This window comes from Podarcis raffonei, chromosome 2, assembly GCF_027172205.1.
Source record: "Podarcis raffonei isolate rPodRaf1 chromosome 2, rPodRaf1.pri, whole genome shotgun sequence".
NCBI lineage: Eukaryota > Metazoa > Chordata > Lepidosauria > Squamata > Lacertidae > Podarcis > Podarcis raffonei.
The window spans coordinates 30,482,469-30,503,460 of NC_070603.1; the positions used below are offsets into that span (position 1 = coordinate 30,482,469).

At 42.3% G+C, this 20,992-nt stretch overlaps 2 protein-coding genes across 4 annotated transcripts in view; both read right to left on the bottom strand.

Moving 5' to 3' along the window:
* LOC128407318 (E3 ubiquitin-protein ligase RNF213-like) overlaps nt 1–1,164 on the bottom strand; it is a 65,035-nt gene extending 63,871 nt beyond the window's left edge. For all 3 annotated transcript variants that reach the window (XM_053375528.1, XM_053375530.1, XM_053375531.1), the window contains exons 1-2: nt 1,082–1,164; nt 223–418 (exon numbers count right to left, since the gene is read on the bottom strand). In XM_053375528.1, coding sequence (XP_053231503.1) covers nt 223–402 — 180 coding nt within the window. In that variant the 5' untranslated portion in view covers nt 403–418; nt 1,082–1,164. The remainder of the gene's footprint in view (nt 1–222; nt 419–1,081) is intronic.
* LOC128403543 (E3 ubiquitin-protein ligase RNF213-like) lies at nt 1,078–19,733 on the bottom strand. The gene is made up of 7 exons (XM_053368395.1): nt 19,554–19,733; nt 13,997–14,146; nt 9,361–9,524; nt 8,477–8,635; nt 5,247–5,443; nt 3,993–4,252; nt 1,078–1,245 (listed from the first exon to the last, which is right to left on the bottom strand). Exons 1-7 carry the CDS (start codon nt 19,701–19,703, stop codon nt 1,078–1,080), a joined length of 1,248 nt encoding a protein of 415 aa, XP_053224370.1. The 5' UTR covers nt 19,704–19,733.
* Between the last annotated feature and the right edge of the window lie 1,259 nt (nt 19,734–20,992).

A 20,992-nucleotide genomic window follows, 5' to 3' on the forward strand; every position in this document is an offset into this window, starting at 1 on the left:
TTTACTGACTTAACAGTCATATCATAAGCTGTGTTACATTTTAGGTCAGGGATGGGGGACCTGTGGCTCTCCAGATGTTGCTAAACTACAGCTCCCATCATCCCTGATCATGCTGGTAGGGGCTGATGGAAGTTGGAGTCCAACAGTATCAAGAGGTCCACAGACTTCCCACCCATTTTAGATGGATATTACTTTCTTTTTTTAAAAAAAATCAAAGCATACCTCACAGGTAGGATGAGTGGCTTTCAAATCCTCCAGTCTATGAAAAATTCCTAGAAGATAGTCCAATGGTTCAGCAGGAAAGTCAGAGATAAATTCAGCCAAGGCTCTTCGAGGAAGCAAGGAAAACCATGATCTGAACAGTGCTCTGTTTTCTTTCACTAAATATTTTTTTTCTTTCATTTGTTGTAGTAAGAATCTGCAAAACCAAATAATAATAACTTAAATATACATAATGTCTTCATATAATATACAAAAAAGAATGCCATGTTCTCAGGAAACTAAACATTGTCAGGAACAGTGGAATAATATTTGTAAATGGAAAATTTAATCCTAAGTAGGGTTCAGGATGAGCAGATCAGCAAATCTACCACAACATCCCAAGCTTTGCTGGCTCGTATGGGCTAAGATGGAAAGGAGAAATGCAATGTGTTTCTAACTTCTGCATTATGCCTGTGCCATGTTGGTTCAGCTGAGTAGTTCAAGGATTGGGGCCTTCAGGGCATCTGTAGTATTTTGAACCCAGTGAATCCAAAGTTACTGTTGCCCCCATCACATCTTCAGGGCTTTCTGCCAGCACAGCTTTCCAGCAGAGAGCTAACAGTGCACCATCTTGACCTCCTCCAGCCATAAGCCTCAGAGACTTAGGACTGCATTCAAAGGCTACAATCCTAATCAAGCTTTTCTACACAGTGGGATTGATTTCTGAGTTAACAAGCATAGTAATGCACTGTCAAATCTCTTCTAGTGTAGCATATTGATAATGTATGTATCTATTTATCAAACAGGAACAGGACAGCTTAATCCACAGATCATAATATTTTTAAATGAAAGGCAGTAAGACTAACATATTCCAACTTACTTCTCAGAACCCTTTTTTTCTTCATCAATCCTATATTTAACAAAGGGAAGACCTTTCAACCTTGCCCATGCGTCTTCAGATTCAAGTTGAGCATTCTCTTGGATGTATTCAAAATCAGTAAAGAGATGAAGAACTGGGATTGTCCACAGCCACTGATGAACTTGCTGTACAATACAAATATTGCAGAACAATCTCAAATACACCCCCAACCTGAAAGAGAAAAAGAAAAGCCAATCAGATGGTTGAAGAGGAACATTAGGACCTTTCTCTGACAATGTCTCACATGCAGAAATTCAGGAGATATACCTCTTATTAGGGAATTCAAGAAATGTAAATCTTATTGATGGGGCAGCTGTGGCCTTCCAGATGGTGGTGGACTCCCAGCCAGCATGGCCATTGATTAGGGAGGTCCAGCAACATCTGGAAGGCCACAGGTTCCCAATCCCTGTGTTATGTATGGGGATGGTTGAATCCATTTAATTTTTGTCCAACACACAGTTGCTAAAGTCACACCTCTGTTTGGACAAAGGTAGCAATGGAATCATAATGCAACATTTTTTATTCAATACCAATCCCTCTACTTATGAGCCCCAAATTATTATTTTATTTACAAAATTATTCATATCCCAAGGCAATTCACAGTATCATAAAAACAATCTAAAAATAAGCAAAACAGCTGACAAAGGTAGAAACAGTTATTGAAAATGTCAATTACAGCTAGTTAATAATCGATAATAGAAATTTAATACGAAAACTAACAAAACTATATTCTGTAAGATGGCTCATAAGCAAAAAAACAAAAAAAAGCAAACATGTAAGAAAAGACTGTTCAAAATAGGTGGGTTTTAAAAACTTGTTTAAAAATCTAGAATGTGGAAGCCATGCACACCTTTCATGGGATGGTCTCTGAAAGGCTGGGGGACACCACGAAATCTTCGAAAACAGTTCTTTGACTTTATTCATTGCCTTTGCCGGTGGTTGCTCCTTCAGGCAAAGAAGGCTGCAAAATCTGATACACTCTTGTTTTGACTCTGGAATAACATAGAAATCTCCAGATAATAGAAAGATGGTCAATGTCAGGACTAGTTTATTATAATCTGATGTATTCAAAGCTGCACTCTTTCGGTAATCTTCCAAGTAATCTTTAATCACCTTTTGAACCTAAATAAAAGAAGATAAAAGATAATAATAAATTCAGCTCCAAAAATAACCTATTTTTCTCTAGAAGCCATTCTGTTCTGTGTCACATTTGGAACCAGTGATAATGGCTGAGTCTCTCCACCTTCTCCCTTCCTAGAGCAAGTCAGGAGGGGGAAAGAAGAAGAAGAAGAAGAAGAAGAAGAAGAGGAGGAGGAGGAGGAGTTTGGATTTGATATCCCGCCTTTCACTCCCCTTCAGGAGTCTCAAAGCAGCTAACATTCTCCTTTCCCTTCCTCCCCCACAACAAACACTCTGTGAGGTGAGTGGGGCTGAGAGACTTCAAAGAAGTGTGACTGGCCCAAGGTCACCCAGCAGCTGCATGTGGAGGAGCGGAGACGCGAACCTGGATCCCCAGATTACGAGATTACCGCTCTTAACCACTACACCACACTGGCTCTCCAGCACTTGGAAAGTACCTTGGCCAGCACTGCCAGTGCTAAAGCAACCAAAAAATGAGAAATGTAAGCAGTGTGTTTTGTTTTGTTTTGTTTTGTTTTAATCATTTTTATTAGGTGTTTTTTTTAACAATGTCTATAATCATTACATTACATTCGAATTTCAATTTCCCCCTTCCCTGCTGACTTCCTGCAACTTCCATCCCTGGTTTATTACATCTCATATTACATTCTGCTGTTTATATATACGTCTATATTGTCATACTATTAGGTTTCCTATTTTTTATAAATAAAATTGCAAATGTTTCTTTAAATCCTGCCAATGACTCTATTTTTATTTTTTTTGTTTCTGCAAATATAATGTAATGCAGTGTGTTTATATAAAGAGCGTAGAGTGTGTACAGAGAGTAGCTGCTGCCACTGAAGTAACAGCAAAATCTGAACAATAACAAAAAGTAATGGGGGTGGAGAGGTATTGCCATCATCACCATGTAGAGGAGGAGAGGAACTTAAAGTGCATTACAGTCCTTTGGCAAGTGTGGCTCACTGATTGGTGCTGACAGCAAGCCCCTTTGATATTGATTGTTCCTAGGCAAAAATACATTTTTCCTCTGCAGACTGATTTTGCAGATCACTTTGATGGTCCAGAGAGGAAGAAAATCTGTTTGTAAGTCAAGTTTGAATCCAACCTGTGCCTGCAAACATAAAAGGCAGGTCTCACGGTCAATGCCAGTCAGCTGTCACCTGAAGATGTGATTGACAAATCTATCTGTCAAAAAGACGCATGAAGAGTGGGGGAGGCCAGGATCCAACCCATCAACCAGTTAGTTAAGATAAGAGATGGAGCTTTTTCAGGAGAGGCACCCACCAGATTATGGGATGCCTTGCTTCATGAGGTTTGCTTGGCCCACTTGCTTGTTGCGTCTTGCTAGCTGGTGAAATAGTTTTAGTATTTCAGTGAGCATTTGCTTTGTTGAGTAGAAGTTTTTATGTTGCTATTATGTTTGGTTTTGTATTGCTGCTTTTATTATGGATTATTTGTAATGACTGTAAGCCAACCTGAGTAATGCAAAAGCATGAGAATATGCATTTACACAGTCCCAGAATATCTATTTTATTCCATATCAGTTGGTAGGAAAAGCAATTATAGCTGAAAATCTCAATCAATCACAACTGACCTAGTTTAGACCTTTTCATTCAATAAAATTAGCAAGCAACTTAACACAGTCACAGAGGACATCAAAAGATGCTGGTGATATAGTAATATGAACACTGACCCCTTAAGACAAATTCCTGATAACTTGCTTTTACAATACCTGCTTTTCATCAAACTGTAAATCTGTCCATTCCTTTGGCTCTCCCTCGTGTACCATTAGCTTCTTATTCACCAAGTAAAACTGATTAAATTGCTGGAAGAAGTTCTCGACATTGCAAGAAGTCAAGGTATTCAATATAGAGAGCAGACTATCCAGCATTATTTGTAAAGCCTTTTTCTTCCTTTTCACAATATTGGCATTTTTATTCCATCTGCTTAAAGAGGATTCTTTACATATTATATCATCAAACTGATGCCAATCTGTTAATAAAACAAAAACAAAAGAGTTTCTCCCCATTTTTTGAACAACAAGGAATTTTCATGATACAAGATAATTCTTTCCATCCCCCTATCTAATCTATATGGGTAATATAATTTCATTATTCAATATTCTACAAGCCATTATCTCCACCCCTCAAAAAAAGATATTGATGACCTCAATTTTAGAAACTCGGTTGCTTAATATAATATACTTTCAGGTCTCAAAGACATAAGCATGCATTCACGTGAACAAAAAATTATTTCCCCTGAAGGTTTTTCTGTGCTCCACCTCTCCCATGTATATAGATTATGCCTTTAGGAAATGGGAATTCCTGTTTTCCATCATGGCAGCAAGCCTATATATACAGAAACATGATGCTGGGATCAGGTACGCTGCTAAATCAGAATGCTAGTCAGTGCTAAAGTGGGAGTCAATGCGGCATAGTGATTAGAGGTGCTAAGGGAACACCTAGTTCTTTAAATGAATTCAAATCTCTAGGGTCTGATGCACCTAGCGCTGCTTTCCTTTTGGATGAAGACAGAAGCAAGCAGGGGGCAGACACCAAGTGCTCACCCATTTCTGAACAAAGGTGATTAAGGGCCTGGAAACCAAATCTTATTACGAACAACTGAGCAAGCTTGTTTTCTCCTGCTCTGGAGAGTAGGACTCAAACCAATGGCTTCAAGTTACAAGAAAGGAGGTTCCAACTAAACATCAGAAAGAATTCTCTGACAGCAGGAGCTTCATTGCAAGATTTAAAGGAGAGGTAGGATGGCCAACTGTTACGGATGTTTTAGTTGATATTCCTCCATGAAGTTTGGACCAGTCACCTTGGGCCAGTCACAGCCTCTCGCTCTAACCTTCCTCACAGGGTTGTTGTGAAGATAAAATATAGAAGGGAGAACCATCTCTGCTACCTTAAGTTCCTTGGGGAAAATATGGGTTATAAACCTAGTACAAGCATACACACAGATACTGGAAACAGTTCCTTACCTGTACCACTTAAATACTTGAACTGTATAAATAAACAGCGATTCACATGGATTCCCTCTGGAGACTCTTTGGGAATAACTTCATACTCTCCTTCCTCGCCACATACCACATAATATTTATAGGGAATTTGTTTATCCAAGTTGTCCATTGAAATGGTGACACAACCTTCGATTAGATGTTTATGTTTACCAACATCCCTGTTTTTAAAACAATCCATGTTTGCGATTATCTTAAAAGCAAAGTATATCCATGGTCGAGCAATAAATCTTAAGCTAAAAAAAAAAGCTCTCTCAACAAAAACAAACAGAAAAGTAATGGTCTAAAGATAAAGTATTAGTTGTTGCATCGAAGCATAATCTTCTGGAGTAAATAGGGCTTCCAGATCATATGTTTTACCACCTTTAGGAATTAAAAGGAAAGCACACACATCTCATTGGTTTGTCATAGTTTTAACACTGGGTGGGTAGGGGGAGCGCAGAAAGAAGGTAGGATCTATTCTTGGGATCTGTGAGAAATGGAATGCATCCTAGGTATAAAGGAAGTACAGTATCTTTATTAGGGCCACCCAGAAGGCATAAAATTCTGACACATGCCTAGCTAAAACATTGGCTACTAGAGACACCACTTTCCAAAAGAGTAGTCTAAGAGAGATGGATCTGATGGTTCAACTGACAGCTGCCATAAGCCCTTGAGTAATGTGTAGAACTTCTATGTGGAACTACTATGTATATTGTCAAATAGCTCATGGGAGATGCTTGTCTTGGGAACCTTTCTATCATACAGAATAATTTCCATGTTTTGCTTCTTCCTCATTCACTCCTCTCTTCAGTTCATTTATGAACAAGTTAGAAGTAAAATATAGCTACTTAAGGGACCCCCTTATCATTGTGAGAGCTGTCCATTAAATTCAGGCATAGATTTCTGCCCTACATCTTAGGCAGTGAAGACAAGACAGCTGATTGCTAAAATAACGTGCATCTATATGTCAGTTACATAAAAGAAATTACTCAAAACATTCACTCTAAGATTACACCCAACTGTTCTACTGTTGAGCAATATTTTCCCAATTTTCAGACCCAACCAGCACCTTAAACCTGACCCTGTCCTCCACCGGGAGCCGTGCAGCTGGTAAAGCACTGAATGAATGTGATCCCGTGGTGAAGACCCCGTAAGGAGCCTCGCTGTGGCATTCTGAACCCGCTGGAGTTTCTGGGTCAGATTCAAGGGCAGCCCCATGTAGAAAGAGTTACAATAATCAAGCCTGGAGGAGACCGTCGCATGGATCACTGTGGCCAGATTAGGGCAAGAAAGGTAAGGGACCAACTGCTTAATATGGTGGAAATGGAAAAATGGCACCTTTGCTGTGGCTGCAACCTGCGCCTCCCTAGAAAGGGAGGCGTTGAAGGTTATACCCAAACTCTTGACAGAAGGCGCTGGCACTAATTGAGTCCCTGCAAGAGATGGGAGTTGGCCCCCCCAAACCCATGTTGTCCCAACCCAGCCAGAGGACCTCCGTCTTCGAAGAATTTAACTTCAACCAGCTCCCACGCAGCCATCCAGCCACAGCTTCCAAACATCTGCTCAGTGTGTCCGGGGCCAAGTCAGGGCGGCTGTCCATCAACAGATAAAGCTGGGTGTCATCAGCATATTGATGACAACCCAGCCCAAAACTCCAGACAATCTGGGCAAGGGGGCACATAAAGATATTGAAAAGCATCGGGGAAAGGATTGCGCCCTGCGGTACTCCACACCCCAAGGAGTGCTGCGATGACAACCTCTTCCCTAGCACTACCCTCTGTCCCCAACCTGAGATAAAGGAGCACAGCCATTGTCGGACTGTGCCCTGAATCCCCATGTCAGCAAGAAGGTGGTCTAAAAGTTCATGATCGACCATGTCGAAGGCTGCTGACAAATCTAAAAGAATCAGCAGTCCCGACCCGCCTCAATCCAGCTGTCTGCGGAGACCATCCATTAGGGTGGCCAGAGCCATCTTGGTCCCATAACCAGGGTGAAAGCCGGACTGAAATGGATCCAAAGCCAATGTTTCATCCAGAAACCTACCAAGCTGTTCAGCAACCGCCTCACAGCTATGAGTTAAATTCATATTTATTTATTTATTTATTTTAAATTTCTTTTTATTAATTACTATTAACTAAACAGAAACAGAAAAAAACAACAAAACAACACACACAAAAAGCACAACAAACAAACACTAATTAACAACATAACAGTAGTTGACTTTAAATTCATATTTAAATTTGGTTGTCCCTCTAGGGACATTAGAGACATGATTATTCTAAGTTGTGCTGGGCAAGAGCTAGCAGATGCAATGGAAACTGAAAAGTAAGACTTCTTCGCAGCTTTCACTACCATCTCGCAGGCTTTTATAAGTGTCCTATAAGATGTTCTTGAGGCTCCATCAAGAGCATGCTGCCATACTTGCTCTAGCCATCTGAGGTCCCGCTTCATTTTCCAGAGCTCCTCAGTAAACCAAGGGGCCCAGTTTCGGTGGGGTCGCAGAGGGCACTTAGGTGCGATCTCATTGATGGCTGCCAAGAGTTCTTATTCCAGTTCTTGACAAGCTCATCTAGTGAGCCGCTGGGGGCAGCAGGGTCCTGCAAGGCCTGACGAAATCCATCAGGATCCATCAGCCTCCGTAGGTAAGCCCAAATAAGCTCGCCACCCAAGCGAGGGGGGGGGCAAGAAGTCAATCCTGGCTTTCAGAGCATAGTGATCAGACCATGGCACTTCCACAAGCGAGGACATGATCACATCTATAACCACGCCAAAGATCAAATCCAGCGTGTGGCCTGCTTGATGTGTGGGACCCAAAACAAACTGGGAGAGCCCTAACGTCACCATGGAAGACACCAGGTCCAGACCCCGTGAGGAGGGGGCTTAGAATGGACATTGAAGTCCCCCAAAACCAATAGGTTAGGGAACTCCAAGGCCCAGCCTGCCACCACCTCCAGCAGGCCTGACAGGGTGGCTGCCGGTGCGCTAGGTGGTCGGACTGCCAAGCTCTCCTTGGTGCCCCATATGTATCTGCATGCACTCTTAGTAACCATAATTTTGAGAAAGTAGACAGGAAGTTAGAATGCTAGTCTATAGAGGCACAGAATAAAAATATTAAGAGTTTCAAAAAAAACAAAACAAAAAATATTTCCCTAATTTTTAAAAACATGGTATGTGGATGCTGTCTTTTCTGGCCACTACAGAACTATACTTACTTTGTGCAAACCAGCTCACAGATATTGTCTTCCCAATCATTATATCCAGAAATGCCTTCTGCCCTAATGAAGACTCTAGGCTCCTCAGACTCTCCTTTGAAGTCCTTAGACAGTATGGCATGGAAAAATACTGTAACACCATCTTCATAACTCACTTGGCTGCAACAGTAAGAAAAAGGTCAGCTTAGCTTATTTTGACAGATGTAAATACATTCTGATACTTAGGGGTAGAATTCAGGCTGTTGCCCCATCAGCATAAACATTTCTGCTTGCCTAATGAAATTATCTCCCCTCTCCTCCCCTGTGCTCTTTTCTACAGATTTTCAGGGGACATGGAAAGAAGCTCTGTTGCACTAGCGGTATTTGTTGCACTGGCTTCTGCTAGTGAAATCAGATAGTTGAATCTAGCCCTTAAGCTGCAGTCCTATGCTCACTCACTCAGAAGCAAACCTCACTGAACTCAGTAGGACTAAGTTCTGAACAGGACATGTACAGGATTGAACTGTTAACCACTGCAGAATTTGGAAGGAAATGTTAGGGTTTGTGTGTGTGTGTGTGTGTGTGTGTGTGTGTGTGTGTATGTGTGTGTGTGTGCATATATATATATATATGTGTGTGTGTGTGTGTGTGTGTGTATGTGTGTATATATATATATATATATATATATATATATATATATATATGTATATATGTATGTATGTAGGTGGCACTTGAATGCTTTAAGAACACCACAAAATGACACATTTTACATGACCATTCTCAATAGTTTTACATTTAGTCAAATGTGGATTCCCTTCCCTTTCAGACCAGAATGAAAATGAAACCACTACTCATCAGTTCTTATTACACTTAATACCACTTCAATAAATTTACATGAGTAATACCTTTGCTTAACTTCCCAGTTTCTCTGTTTCTTTGTTTGGTTATGCGTTCTTTTTTTCACATTCTGATTTGCAATAGCAGACAGCTTTCCCTTCTCAGGTCCTTCTAAAGGAGTTTCTGTTTTTTCTTCCTTTTTTAAGATTCCGATTTTGGTCATTCCTGCTATCTGTAACACAGCAATGCATCCTCCCATGAGTCAATGTTTAAGAAGTTTCCCTGCCCAGCTGATGTGAGGAAATTCTTGCTTGCTACAGGATAAGGCTGGAATAAGATACCACATGATCCCAGAACACACTGCTTTCATACAAATAAATTTCCTCTTTTAGGATATCATGCACAGCACACTGTACATAAACGTAAATTATTAATTTAAGCCCCCTTGTAGTTTGTCACTTGTCTGTGTAGAAACTGATTGCAGGCGAGAAGCTGTTTTCCTTTGTGGAATCCTACCTTACACTGCTTCCCCTGATCTCCGTTGTGGCCTCTCTCCTTATGTATTTTTCAGCAGTTACGTGGCCTATGGCACATTTAGGCCTATGGCACAGTTTTCCTGCATTTGAGTGTTTTATGTGTTTAATTTTAATATCTATATATAGGTCTTTCAACATTGTTCTGTTAATATGTTCTTCCAAGACCACCTCTGTGTACCTTTTCTCTAAGGGAAGTAATCAGTAGTCCCTTCCTTCCATTGCAATGCCTTTCCTGTGTGCATTTTTTAAAATTTGTAAGTTATTTGCCTTTCTTTGGTCTCATCATGAAATGAACTGGGGTTGAGGAGGACTAAGCCTAAAACTTTGTGTGCATTCCCTGCCTTCAAACAACAGGTAGTGCCATAAACCATGTGATGGACCTTCATCCCAGATAAGTGACCTTCAGCTAAGGATGTTTCTATCCCATAGGGTGAAGGAATGAAGTTGGAAATTATTTACAGAAATAATAAACTATGCCTTTAAACCTTACTAAGCTGGAATCTACACACATATAAAAAACCATTGTGAAAATGCTTTTTAGAAAAAAGTTTTGAAAAATATATTTAATTTGCCAATGCTCACCACTGCCATCTAGTGTCACATTTGCATGCTGCACTTTACAATACACTTAAAATGTTTTATTTGCAGTTGTATAGCTGAGTCCTAAGTTTGTTGTTGTTTAGTCATGTCCAACTCTTCGTGACCCCATAGACCAGAGCACGCCAGGCACTTCTGTCTTCCACTGCCTCCTGCAGTTTGGTCAGACTCATGTTGGTAGCTTCGAGAACACTGTCCAACCATCTTGTCCTCTGTCGTCCCCTTCTCCTTGTGCCCTCCATCTTTCCCAACATCAGGGTCTTTTCCAGGGAGTCTTCTCTTCTCATGAGGTGGCCAAAGTATTGGAGCCTCAGCTTCAGGATCTGTCGTTCCAGTGAGCACTCAGGGCTTATTTCCTTCAGAATCAATAGGTTTGATCTTCTTGCAGTCCATGGGACTCTCAAGAGTCTCCTCCAGCACCATAATTCAAGAGCATTAATTCTTCAGCGGTCAGCCTTCTTTATGGTCCAGCTCTCACTTCCATACATCACTACTGGGAAAACCATAGCTTTAACTATACAGACCTTTGTTGGCAAGGTGATGTCTCTACTTTTTAAGATGCTGTCTAGGTTTGTCATTGCTTTTCTCCCAAGAAGCAGGCGTCTTTTAATTTCATGACAGCTGTCACCATCTGCAGTGAACATGGAACCCAAGAAAGTAAAATCTCTCACTGCCTTCATTTCTTCCCCTTCTATTTGCCAGGAGGTGATGGGACCAGGGGCCATGATCTAAGTTTTTTGATGTGGAGCTTCAGACCATATTTTGCGCTCTCTTCTTTCACCCTTATTAAAAGGTTATTTAATTCCTCCTCACTTTCTGCCATCAAGGTTGTGTCATCTGCATATCTGAGGTTGTTGATATTTCTTCCGGCAATCTTAATTCCAGACTGGGATTCATCCAGTCCAGCATTTCACATGATGAATTCTGCATATAAGTTAAATAAGCTGGGAGACAATATACAGCCTTGTCATATTCCTTTCCCAATTTTGAACCAATCAGTTATTCCATATCCAGTTCTAACTGTAGCTTCTTGTCCCACATAGAGATTTCTCAGGAGACAGATGAGGTGATCAGACACTCCCATTTCTTTAAGAACCTGCCATAAGTTTGCTGTGGTTGACACAGTCAAAGGCTTTTGCAGAGTCAATGAAGCAGAAGTAGATGTCTTTCTGGAACTCTCTAGCTTTCTCCATAATCCAGTGCATGTTTGCAATTTGGTCTCTGGATCCTCTGTCCCCTCGAAATCCAGCTTGCACTTCTGGGAGTTCTCGGTCCACATACTGCTTAAGCCTGCCTTGTAGAATTTTAATCATAACCTTGCTAGCGTGTGAAATGAGCACAATTGTACGTTGGTAGTTGGAGCATTCTTTGGCACTGCCCTTCTTTAGGAATGGGATGTAGACTGATCTTCTCCAATCCTCTGGCCACTGCTGAGTTTTCCAAACTTGCTGGCATATTTTAATGTAGCAAGTTTATTAAGTGTAGGAAGTGTATTAAGTTTAGCAAGTCCTATTTGCTGCCATTGTTGTCGTTGCAGAATCAAATGTGTACATCTGGTTAGCTTTTGGGAACAACATCGTCAATATTGCCTCAATTTATAAAAGGTTTATTGGCAAGCATTTCACATACAGAAATCTTAAAAAAAATAAAAAATTAACGTGTGTTATGGTAAAATTGTTAAAAAGGTACCCCTGCCCGTACGGGCCAGTCGGATCCGACTCTAGGGTTGTGCGCTCATCTCACTCTAGAGGCCGGGAGCCAGCGCTGTCCGCAGACACTTCTGGGTCACGTGGCCAGCGTGACGAAGCTGCTCCGGCGAACCGGCACCAGAGCAGCACGCGGAACGCCGTTTACCTTCCCGCTATAAAGCGGTACCTATTTATCTACTTGCACTTGAGGGTGCTTTCGAACTGCTAGGTGGGCAGGAGCTGGGACCAAACGACGGGAGCTCACCCCATCACGGGGATTCGAACCGCCGACCATGCGATCGGCAAATCCTAGGCGTTGAGGTTTTACCCACAGCGCCACCCGCGTCCCTGGTAAAATTGTTAATTATGCATAAAAGTGTGATTGCTGCAGGCTCATCCCTTTGTTTCTTACTCTTCAGATATAAACCTTTTCCAGAAATCTTGTTCAGCATTAATTATCACATGTGATAAGAATTCATACTTTTAGGTAGTGTGGCCCACAGAGCAACAGCCTATGTCAGTCTCTCCCTTCAGGCTTGCTTGTAACTAGTAACAACTTGTTTGTCTGTAATAAACATGCACCATTAAATATTTTAAAATAGCATAGAACTGTACAACAGCAAAACTGCAGCAAGTAAGGAAAAAAAAGATGAATTATAAAACAAAGAAAAAGAAATCAGCTACTGTACTGGTTTATACTGTACAGCTTGGATCCAGATGTCCAGTCAGTGGAACTAATTAATTTGATGCTCCTACTGAAGGAAGTGATGGAGGTGTTGTTTTTTTGTCAATTCCTCTTTTCCCCTGCAAGCCCCTGTGCCACCTGCACCAGGAGAGCCTCCGGAACAGCATGGAATGTGCCATGTAATGTGTAAGGGGGAAGGAAGAGGTGGCAAAGGTCACCACCCCCAATTCTTCCAGCAAGAACCTCTCATAGATTGCAGACCATTTCACAAATAGGAAAAGTCCTTCTGTTCACAGAAGGGCAACTCAAAATCCAATCTAATCACTCCTGTGGTCCACTGAAAACAGGTTTTGCAACAGAGGCCACAGTGTGTCTCATACTGGGAACAGCTGCACCGCTGACCTGTTCTGAAAAAGCAGATGACTCCAGTTTGATCATACAAGCAAGCCAAGTTACAAATGGCAGAGGAGGCCATCAGGGAAAAGGAAAAGTGGTTTGTAAAACTCATTCACTGGATAACCCATTATATATTTTATCAAATCCTAATTTAATTGTCTATACTGAGAATTCAAACCACCCATATTTTCAAAACTATGCTCCCTCCACAGCAACTTGTCAGAGAAGAAAAACCAGTATACACCATCACTCCGAAGCAGAGATTCCACAGAAAGGGTTCCACAGCACTATCACATGCCTACAAAGAAGTAAGTACCATTTAGTTCAATAGGGCCTACTCCCAAGTAAGTGTACATAGGACTGAAACAATAGTCATGTTAATATACAATATTCTGGAAGGAAAAACTTAGGATAAGAATGTTGAGGTTTGTGAGAAACTGCAGCTTTGAAGTGGACAATTAGTGAGTTGGCAATTAGTGAGAAAGTCTGCTTGGAGACAGGGAAGTCTAGCAACAGGTGGTGATTGGCTAAAACTTTACCTTTATAAGCAGCATGACACAGTAGTTTGGTGCTGGAGTTCAGAGGTTGGTGTGTAGAGTAAGAATCAAGTCTGTGTATGTAGTAACTTGTACAAAGCTGTGCTATACTCTGTATTTGTAAAAGCAAATACAAATCAAGTTACTGTTCAGCAAGTTATGTTCCTGAGTCATCATCCTGGACTACACGGACTAAGCAGTTGGTAGCAGAGAGTTTTGGTTGAGATCCATCAACAAAGAAGGCACACAGAGGACTTAATACTCACCACTTTGTCAGACCAACTTTGATCCTTTCCTGGGCCCTTCTTTGTCACATTTCTTTCAGCTGCAGAACCAAAGGCAGCAGTGTTACCTTCTGAGCTTCTTCCAGCATTACTACCCTCTTCATAGTTTATTCCAGAGGTAGCGCTTTGGTCCTAGAAATTAAATACAAGATTTTTACACAAAGCTTTGGCAATTTGTTTCATCATACACTGAGGGGAGAAATTCAAATTTATCATGACAAAAACAGGGAACTGGGTAACTATGGTTTGAAAGCAATCCCTTTAAACCAAGATTGCAAACCACAGTTTGATCCTGCTTGACAATTGCATCTGGGATGGATTGCTTGAACCAGTATGCTGGTTCTGATCAAATATAACAATGAAATGTGGCTTCGACAAATCTGAAAGCAGGGCTGGCCTGCCCATTACCCTCACAGAAGCCTCAGGCAACAGACTGGGGTCAGCTGGAAAGGGCAGCAGATCCAGGCCCCAAGGATAGTGCAGCTTGCCACCTCCTCCACTCTCTCATTATGGAAGGAAAGACAAATATCACAAGACTTTCATTCTCATTGTCTCTCTAAGGAAATGAGGAAGATTGGGATAAAAATCAAAGCATAGTACCACAGTGAAGTGGAGCTACTGTTCAATAGCCATTGTACAGCTGAACTGTAGCTGTTCAACAGTTTTAATCCATAATTTGTTTATTTATGTATGTACATTTCTGAGCACTATTCAAAGTGTTGGTGCTGACCTGTAAAGCCCTAAAGGCCTCAGCCATGTATACTTGAAGGAATGTTTCCACCCCCATTTTTCAGCTCGGACAGTGAAATCCATAGTGATATCCATACATAGTTGTAATCCACATTACAAAAAGTAATGTGTACCCAAGCTGTGTCCCATAATTAATTAATTAATTAATTAATGCCCTGCACATCTGACTGGGTTGCCCTAGCCACACTGAATGGCTTCCAACACATACAGTATAAAAACATAATAAAACATCAAACATTAAAAACTTCCTGATACAGCGCTGCCTTCAGATGTCTTCTAAAAGTTGTGTAGTTCTTTATCTCCTTGACATCTGATGGGAGGGCGTTTCACAGGGAGGGTGCCACTACCGGGAAGGCCCTATGCCTGGTTCCCTGTCTTCTCGCAGTGAACGTACCTCCAGAAAGCCCTTGGAGGTGTATTTCAGTGTCCAGGCTGCACGATGGGGGTAGAGACGCTCCTTCAGGGATACTAGGCCAAGGCCATTTAGGGCTTTAAAGGTCAGCACCTTTGAATTGTGCTTGGAAATGTACTGGGAGCCAATGTAGATCCTTTAGGCCTCCCTGCGGAATGCCCACCCATCTGATGTCAAGGAGATAAAGAACTACACAACTTTAAAAAGATATCTGATTCTGAAAGGAAGTATTGGAAAGTTTTTGATGTTTGATGTTTTATTATATTTTTATACTGTATGTGTTGGGAGTCACCCAAATGGGTGGGGTATAAATAATAAAATGATGATGATGATGACACACCATTTCCCTGTATTGTTCACACAGCACATTTGTTACTGTGGCTGATACTTCTTGCACTCGATTATATGTAACACTGAGGCCCAGATAAGACAGTAATTATTATTATTTAATGTTTGATGTTTTCTCTCTTTTTATTATTAATAACATTCTGTTGGGAGCCGCCCAAAGTAGCTGGGGAAACCCAGCCAGATGCACGGGGTATAAATAATAAATTATTATTAAATTACAATTATTTATGACTTCTTTTTTTGTGACAGTGTGAATCATGAGCGCTATATACAGTGGGAGGGATGTTTCTCTCTCTGAAACATGAAGTACACTCTGAGTATTTTCTTTTTGTTCATGTTTGATGCTGTTAAATCGAATAATGGGGGGGGGATGAAGGTTTTATGATCGTATTTGCAGGGGTTGGACTAGATGACCTTTGGTGGTACCTTCCAACTCTATAGTTCTATGGTTCTGTGATTTGGTGGGGGTTTAATCCTGGTGTTTATTTTGCTCTAGGAGGCTTCGTTTGGTAAGAATGCAAGAGTTAATGCAAAAGACATGACTTTTTGTTAAAAGAGCCACCGTGGCTGCTAGAGGGCCATGAAAATTTGTGTCCCAGGCTTTTTAGACTCATCTACTTATGTACTATCTGAAACCAAAGTGGTGCATTGGTTGCCACATTTGAAATATTTTGGCATTCTTTTCAGCTCTCCCACCCCACTACCAGCTCCAAGTTTCCCTCACTCTAAGAAGTGAAAGTACAGGGAGCCAGGCACCTTCTTGGTATTGACACCCACCCTGTGGAATGCCGTCCCATCAGATAGCAAGGAACTTTTTGACTTTCAGCAGACATCTGAAAGCAGCCCTCTATAAGGAAGGGTTTTTTTTTAATGATTTATGCTTTATTGTGCTTTTTTATATTTTGTTGGGAGCTGCCCAGAATGGCTGGGGCAACCCAGTCAGATGGGAGGCATATAAATAATATGATTATGATTATGATTAATTATTATTATTATTATCATTTACAGTGTTTGTACCCAGCTCTTTAAAAAGGATCCCAGAGTGGCTTACATAAAATCAAAACAAGACACTTCCTACCCACAGGCTTACATTCTAATAAACAAACAAACAAAAATACAACACACAAGGGGGAAAGGAAAATAAAACTGAAAAACTCAGGCCCTAATGTCTAGACAGCTGCTCCTATCTCTCCCACTGAGGCAGCCTGAGGAAATGGCTACCCCCAGATGACAGTTGAGAGAGAGGAGCCCTGATGGAGCTAGCCTGTTGCTGCAGAGCCAATGAAACCACTGAGGAAGTCAGGCAGTGATTTAAATACGCACATACCAGAATATTTATTACTACCAACCTTTTTCAAAAATCAGGTGTATTATTGATCACAACCGAACACTGACTTAAGCTGCAATCCTATAGCCACTCACCTAGGAGCAAGCAAGCAAGCCTCACTGAACTCGGTTGGACTTGTTTCTGAATAGACCTGCATAGGATTGCACTGTTACTGCAGGAATTGGAAGGCAATGTCAGAGTTTACATGGTTTATATTTCAGTGGCATCTGAAAGCCTTCCGAACCTCACACAGCCAGTCAAATTAATATGACTTTTCTAGACAGTATTACATTCAGTCGAATTTGGCTTCCCTTCAGTTTCAGAACTGCCTCACACCTTAAGACATGGATTGGGGGGTTAATTAATTAATTAATGGGACTTCTGCGATGGCGTGATGGCACTTTGCCCCCTCGCGCCGTTGGGCCTGCCCTCACTTAAATGTAGTGCACCCACCTCACAGAACACCACTTCCTCAAATTCCCACAAAGTACCTCAGATTATCTTGTGGGGGGCATGTGTGAGGGAAAATTTAATAATATGGAGTCTCAGGCAGGATTAGATTAAACAAACAATAAAGATATTATTTAACAAAGGAAGTTTATGACATGAGTGGGTAAAACATAGGATACTTCAGATTATAATGTTATTTCACTTCACTGCTTTCTCAGATGTTGCACAGCTGTTGCTGCTTAATACTTCGATTCTTAAACATGGTGGTACTTCCTGTCAGTTACACACCCCTTAGACAACTCTACTCCTGAGGTACTCCAAGTAACAGACCCAAGGGAACACTGGTCTGGGATTCTTCTCTTTCTAGAAGAATCTCTCCCCTCCTGACTGGAATGAGACCTAAGTAGACATTCTCTTTACAACTTCTACTTCTCCTGGCTCAGCCTCAGCCTCCCAGTTATTTCCTGGCCTAATTACTCTTACAGGACACCACACATTGCCCTTCACACTAAGCTCAGAGACTCTTTTCTCTAGCTTGTGATATATTCCTCAGAGTGGATGTTTCTACCCAGAACCAAATCTCTCTCCTCTCTCTCCCAACCCCAATCCTAACCTACTCAAACTGTCTCTCCAAATCCTCTCCTTTTCAACTCCCCCTCCTGGAACCCCAGCCAATCATAGGCTGCCGTTTGTTAACCATTTGCTGGCAGGGAAAAAGAAAAAGAAAACACTTGGTGAACAAACCTGCCCAGCAAAAACAAACTTTTCTGTCACAACTCCCAGCACCCCAAAATCCAACAACATTTGGAGGACCACAGGTTCTCCACTCCTGATTAGGTAAAGGGACCCCTGACCATTAGGTCCAGTCGTGGCCGACTCTGGGGTTGCGGCGCTCATCTCGCTTTACTGGTCGAGGGAGCCGGCGTACAGCTTCCGGGTCATGTGGCCAGCATGACTAAGCCGCTTCTGGCGAACCAGAGCAGCGCACGGAAACGCCGTTAACCTTCCCGCCAGAGCAGTACCTATTTATCTACTTGCACTTTGATGTGCTTTCGAACTGCTAGGTTGGCAGGAGCAGGGACCGAGCAACGGGAGCTCACCCCGTCGCAGGGTTTCGAACTGCCGACCTTCTGATCAGCAAGTCCTAGGCTCTATGGTTTAACCCACAGTGCCCCCCGCGCCCCCCACTCCTGATTACTTTGGATTAATTTGGTTCACTAAGACAATAGCCAAAGGAATGTTAGATACCTAAATAGGTACCGCTCTGGCGGGAAGGTAAATGGCGTTTCCGTGTGCTGCTCTGGTTCGCCAGAAGCGGCTTAGTCATGCTGGCCACATGACCCGGAAGCTGTACGCCGGCTCCCTCGGCCACTAAAGTGAGATGAGCGTCGCGACCCCAGAGTTGGTCACGACTGGACCTAATGGTCAGGGGTCCCTTTGCCTTTACCTTTAATCTGTGATTGTCCACTATTCCAGTATGCATAGGATCAACACATGTGTCTGCATTTGAGACTCGGCTTGAGGATATGGTTATGTGGGCTGCCATGGTGAGCTCTCCCTCTTCAAAGTGTACCACGACAGCACTGGTTTCTCCTGTCTCCCCTTTCTGGAAGGAAGGTTATTGCCTTCACCCAACTCATTCCAGTCAACATTGTTCACAGCTTTTACTATTGAAAAATAAGCCTGCTTTCAGAGAATTTGGCATCCTGAAGCAAAAGGTAATTGCTTGCTTACTAAGGCAGAAACAATAAACCAATCCATTATTGCATCCACTGTGTATGTTAACAGTGTTACAACCCAGCAAAATATATTTAACAGCCCCAAGATATCAGTCATCAGTAAGAGGCGTGTCTATCATTGTCGATTTTTAGAGATAGAAGCAGTGCTTTTTTCTTTTAAAAATGTTTAGTGGTACTCTCAAGAAAATCACCATTTTATAGCTCAAATTGGGAAAAGTAAATACAGTATATGGGCAAAAGTTCAAAAATTCACAAAATGTTTAGGGGTATGCATACCCCTGCTTCCCCCCAGAAAAAAACACTGGATAGAAGGGACTTTAGAAGTCATTCAGTCCAACAACTTGTTCAGTACAGGACTCTCACAACTACAGCATCTCCGGCAACACAACCTCTGTTTACATTCCTTCAGCAAATAGGAGCGATTCTCTTGCATCAGGGAATAAGAAACATTGCAAAAAACAAAACAAAAAAAACCCTCTACACAGTATACAACCTGTATTGAAATATACTCACTTTCTTCTTGAGGTGTAAGGCCTCAGTCTTAAGGAGCTCTACCAGAGAGCCTTCTGGCTCCCCCTGTTCTTCCTCAGTGGGTGGCAGCTCATCAACAGGGGATTCCATGGGAGTGGGGCTTTCTGCCCTTTGTTCAACCCCAAGGTCCATCTCCAGCACGGAAGTCAATTTTGCATCTCAATTTTCTGCAAATAAAACAAGCATTCCCTGTAATATTATCTCACTTGTGGGGTGCCTCAGGGTTCCGTCCTCTCCCCCATGCTTTTTAATATCTATATGAAGCCGCTGGGAGAGATCACCACGGGGTTTGGGCTGGATGTTCATCAGTATGAGGATGACACCCAGCTCTACCTCTCCTTTAAATCAGAACCAGTGAAGGTGGTGAAGGTCCTGTGTGAGTGTCTGGAGGCGGTTGGAGGATGGATGGCGGCTAACAGATTGAGGTTGAATCCTGACAAGACAGAAGTACTGTTTGGGGGGGCAGGGGGCGGGTGGGTGTGGGGGATTCCCTGGTCCTGAATGGGGTAACTGTGCCCCTGAAGGCCCAGGTGCGCAGCCTGGGAGTCATTTTGAACTCACAGCTGTCCGTGGAGGTGCAGGTTAATTCTGTGTCCAGGGCAGCTGTCTACCAGCTCCACATGGTACACAGGCTAAGACCCTACCTGCCCGCGGACTGTCTCGCCAGAGTGGTGCATGCTCTAGTTATCTCCCACTTGGACTACTGCAACGCGCTCTACATGGGGCTACCTTTGAAGGTGACCAGGAAACTGCAATTAATCCAGAATGCGGCAGCTAGACTGGTGACTGGGAGTGGCCGCCGGGACCACATAACACTGGTTCTGAGAGATCTGCATTGGCCCCCATTACGTTTCCAAGCACAATTCAAAGTGTTGGTGCTGACCTTTAAAGCCCTAAACAGCCTCGGTCCTGTACACCTGAAGGCGTGTCTCCACCCCCATTGTTCAGCCCGGACACTGAGGTCCAGCACCAAGGGCCTTCAGGCGGTTCCCCTGTGGAACACCCTCCCTTCAGATGTGAAGGAAATAAGCAGCTATCCTATCTTTAAAAGACATCTGAAGGCAGCCCTGTTCAGGGAAGTTTTTAATATTTAATGCTGTATTGTTTTTAACACTTGATTGGGAGCCTCCCAGAGTGGCTGGGGAAACTCAGCCAGATGGGCGGGGTATAAATAAATTATTATTATTATTATTATTATTATTATTATTATTATTATTATTATTGAAATCCATAGTTGATTTAGAGGAAGGGTTATGGTGGGTAATGATGAGGAAAAGCTGCCAGTTAATGGAGGAATCCTTTGGAGGTCAATCAGCCAAAGGCCAGTTGAAGAAGAACGTTTTCACCTGGTACCTAAATGTGTATAATGAAGACATTAGCTGAACCTCACTGGGTAGAGAGTTCCACAAACGAGGAGCCAC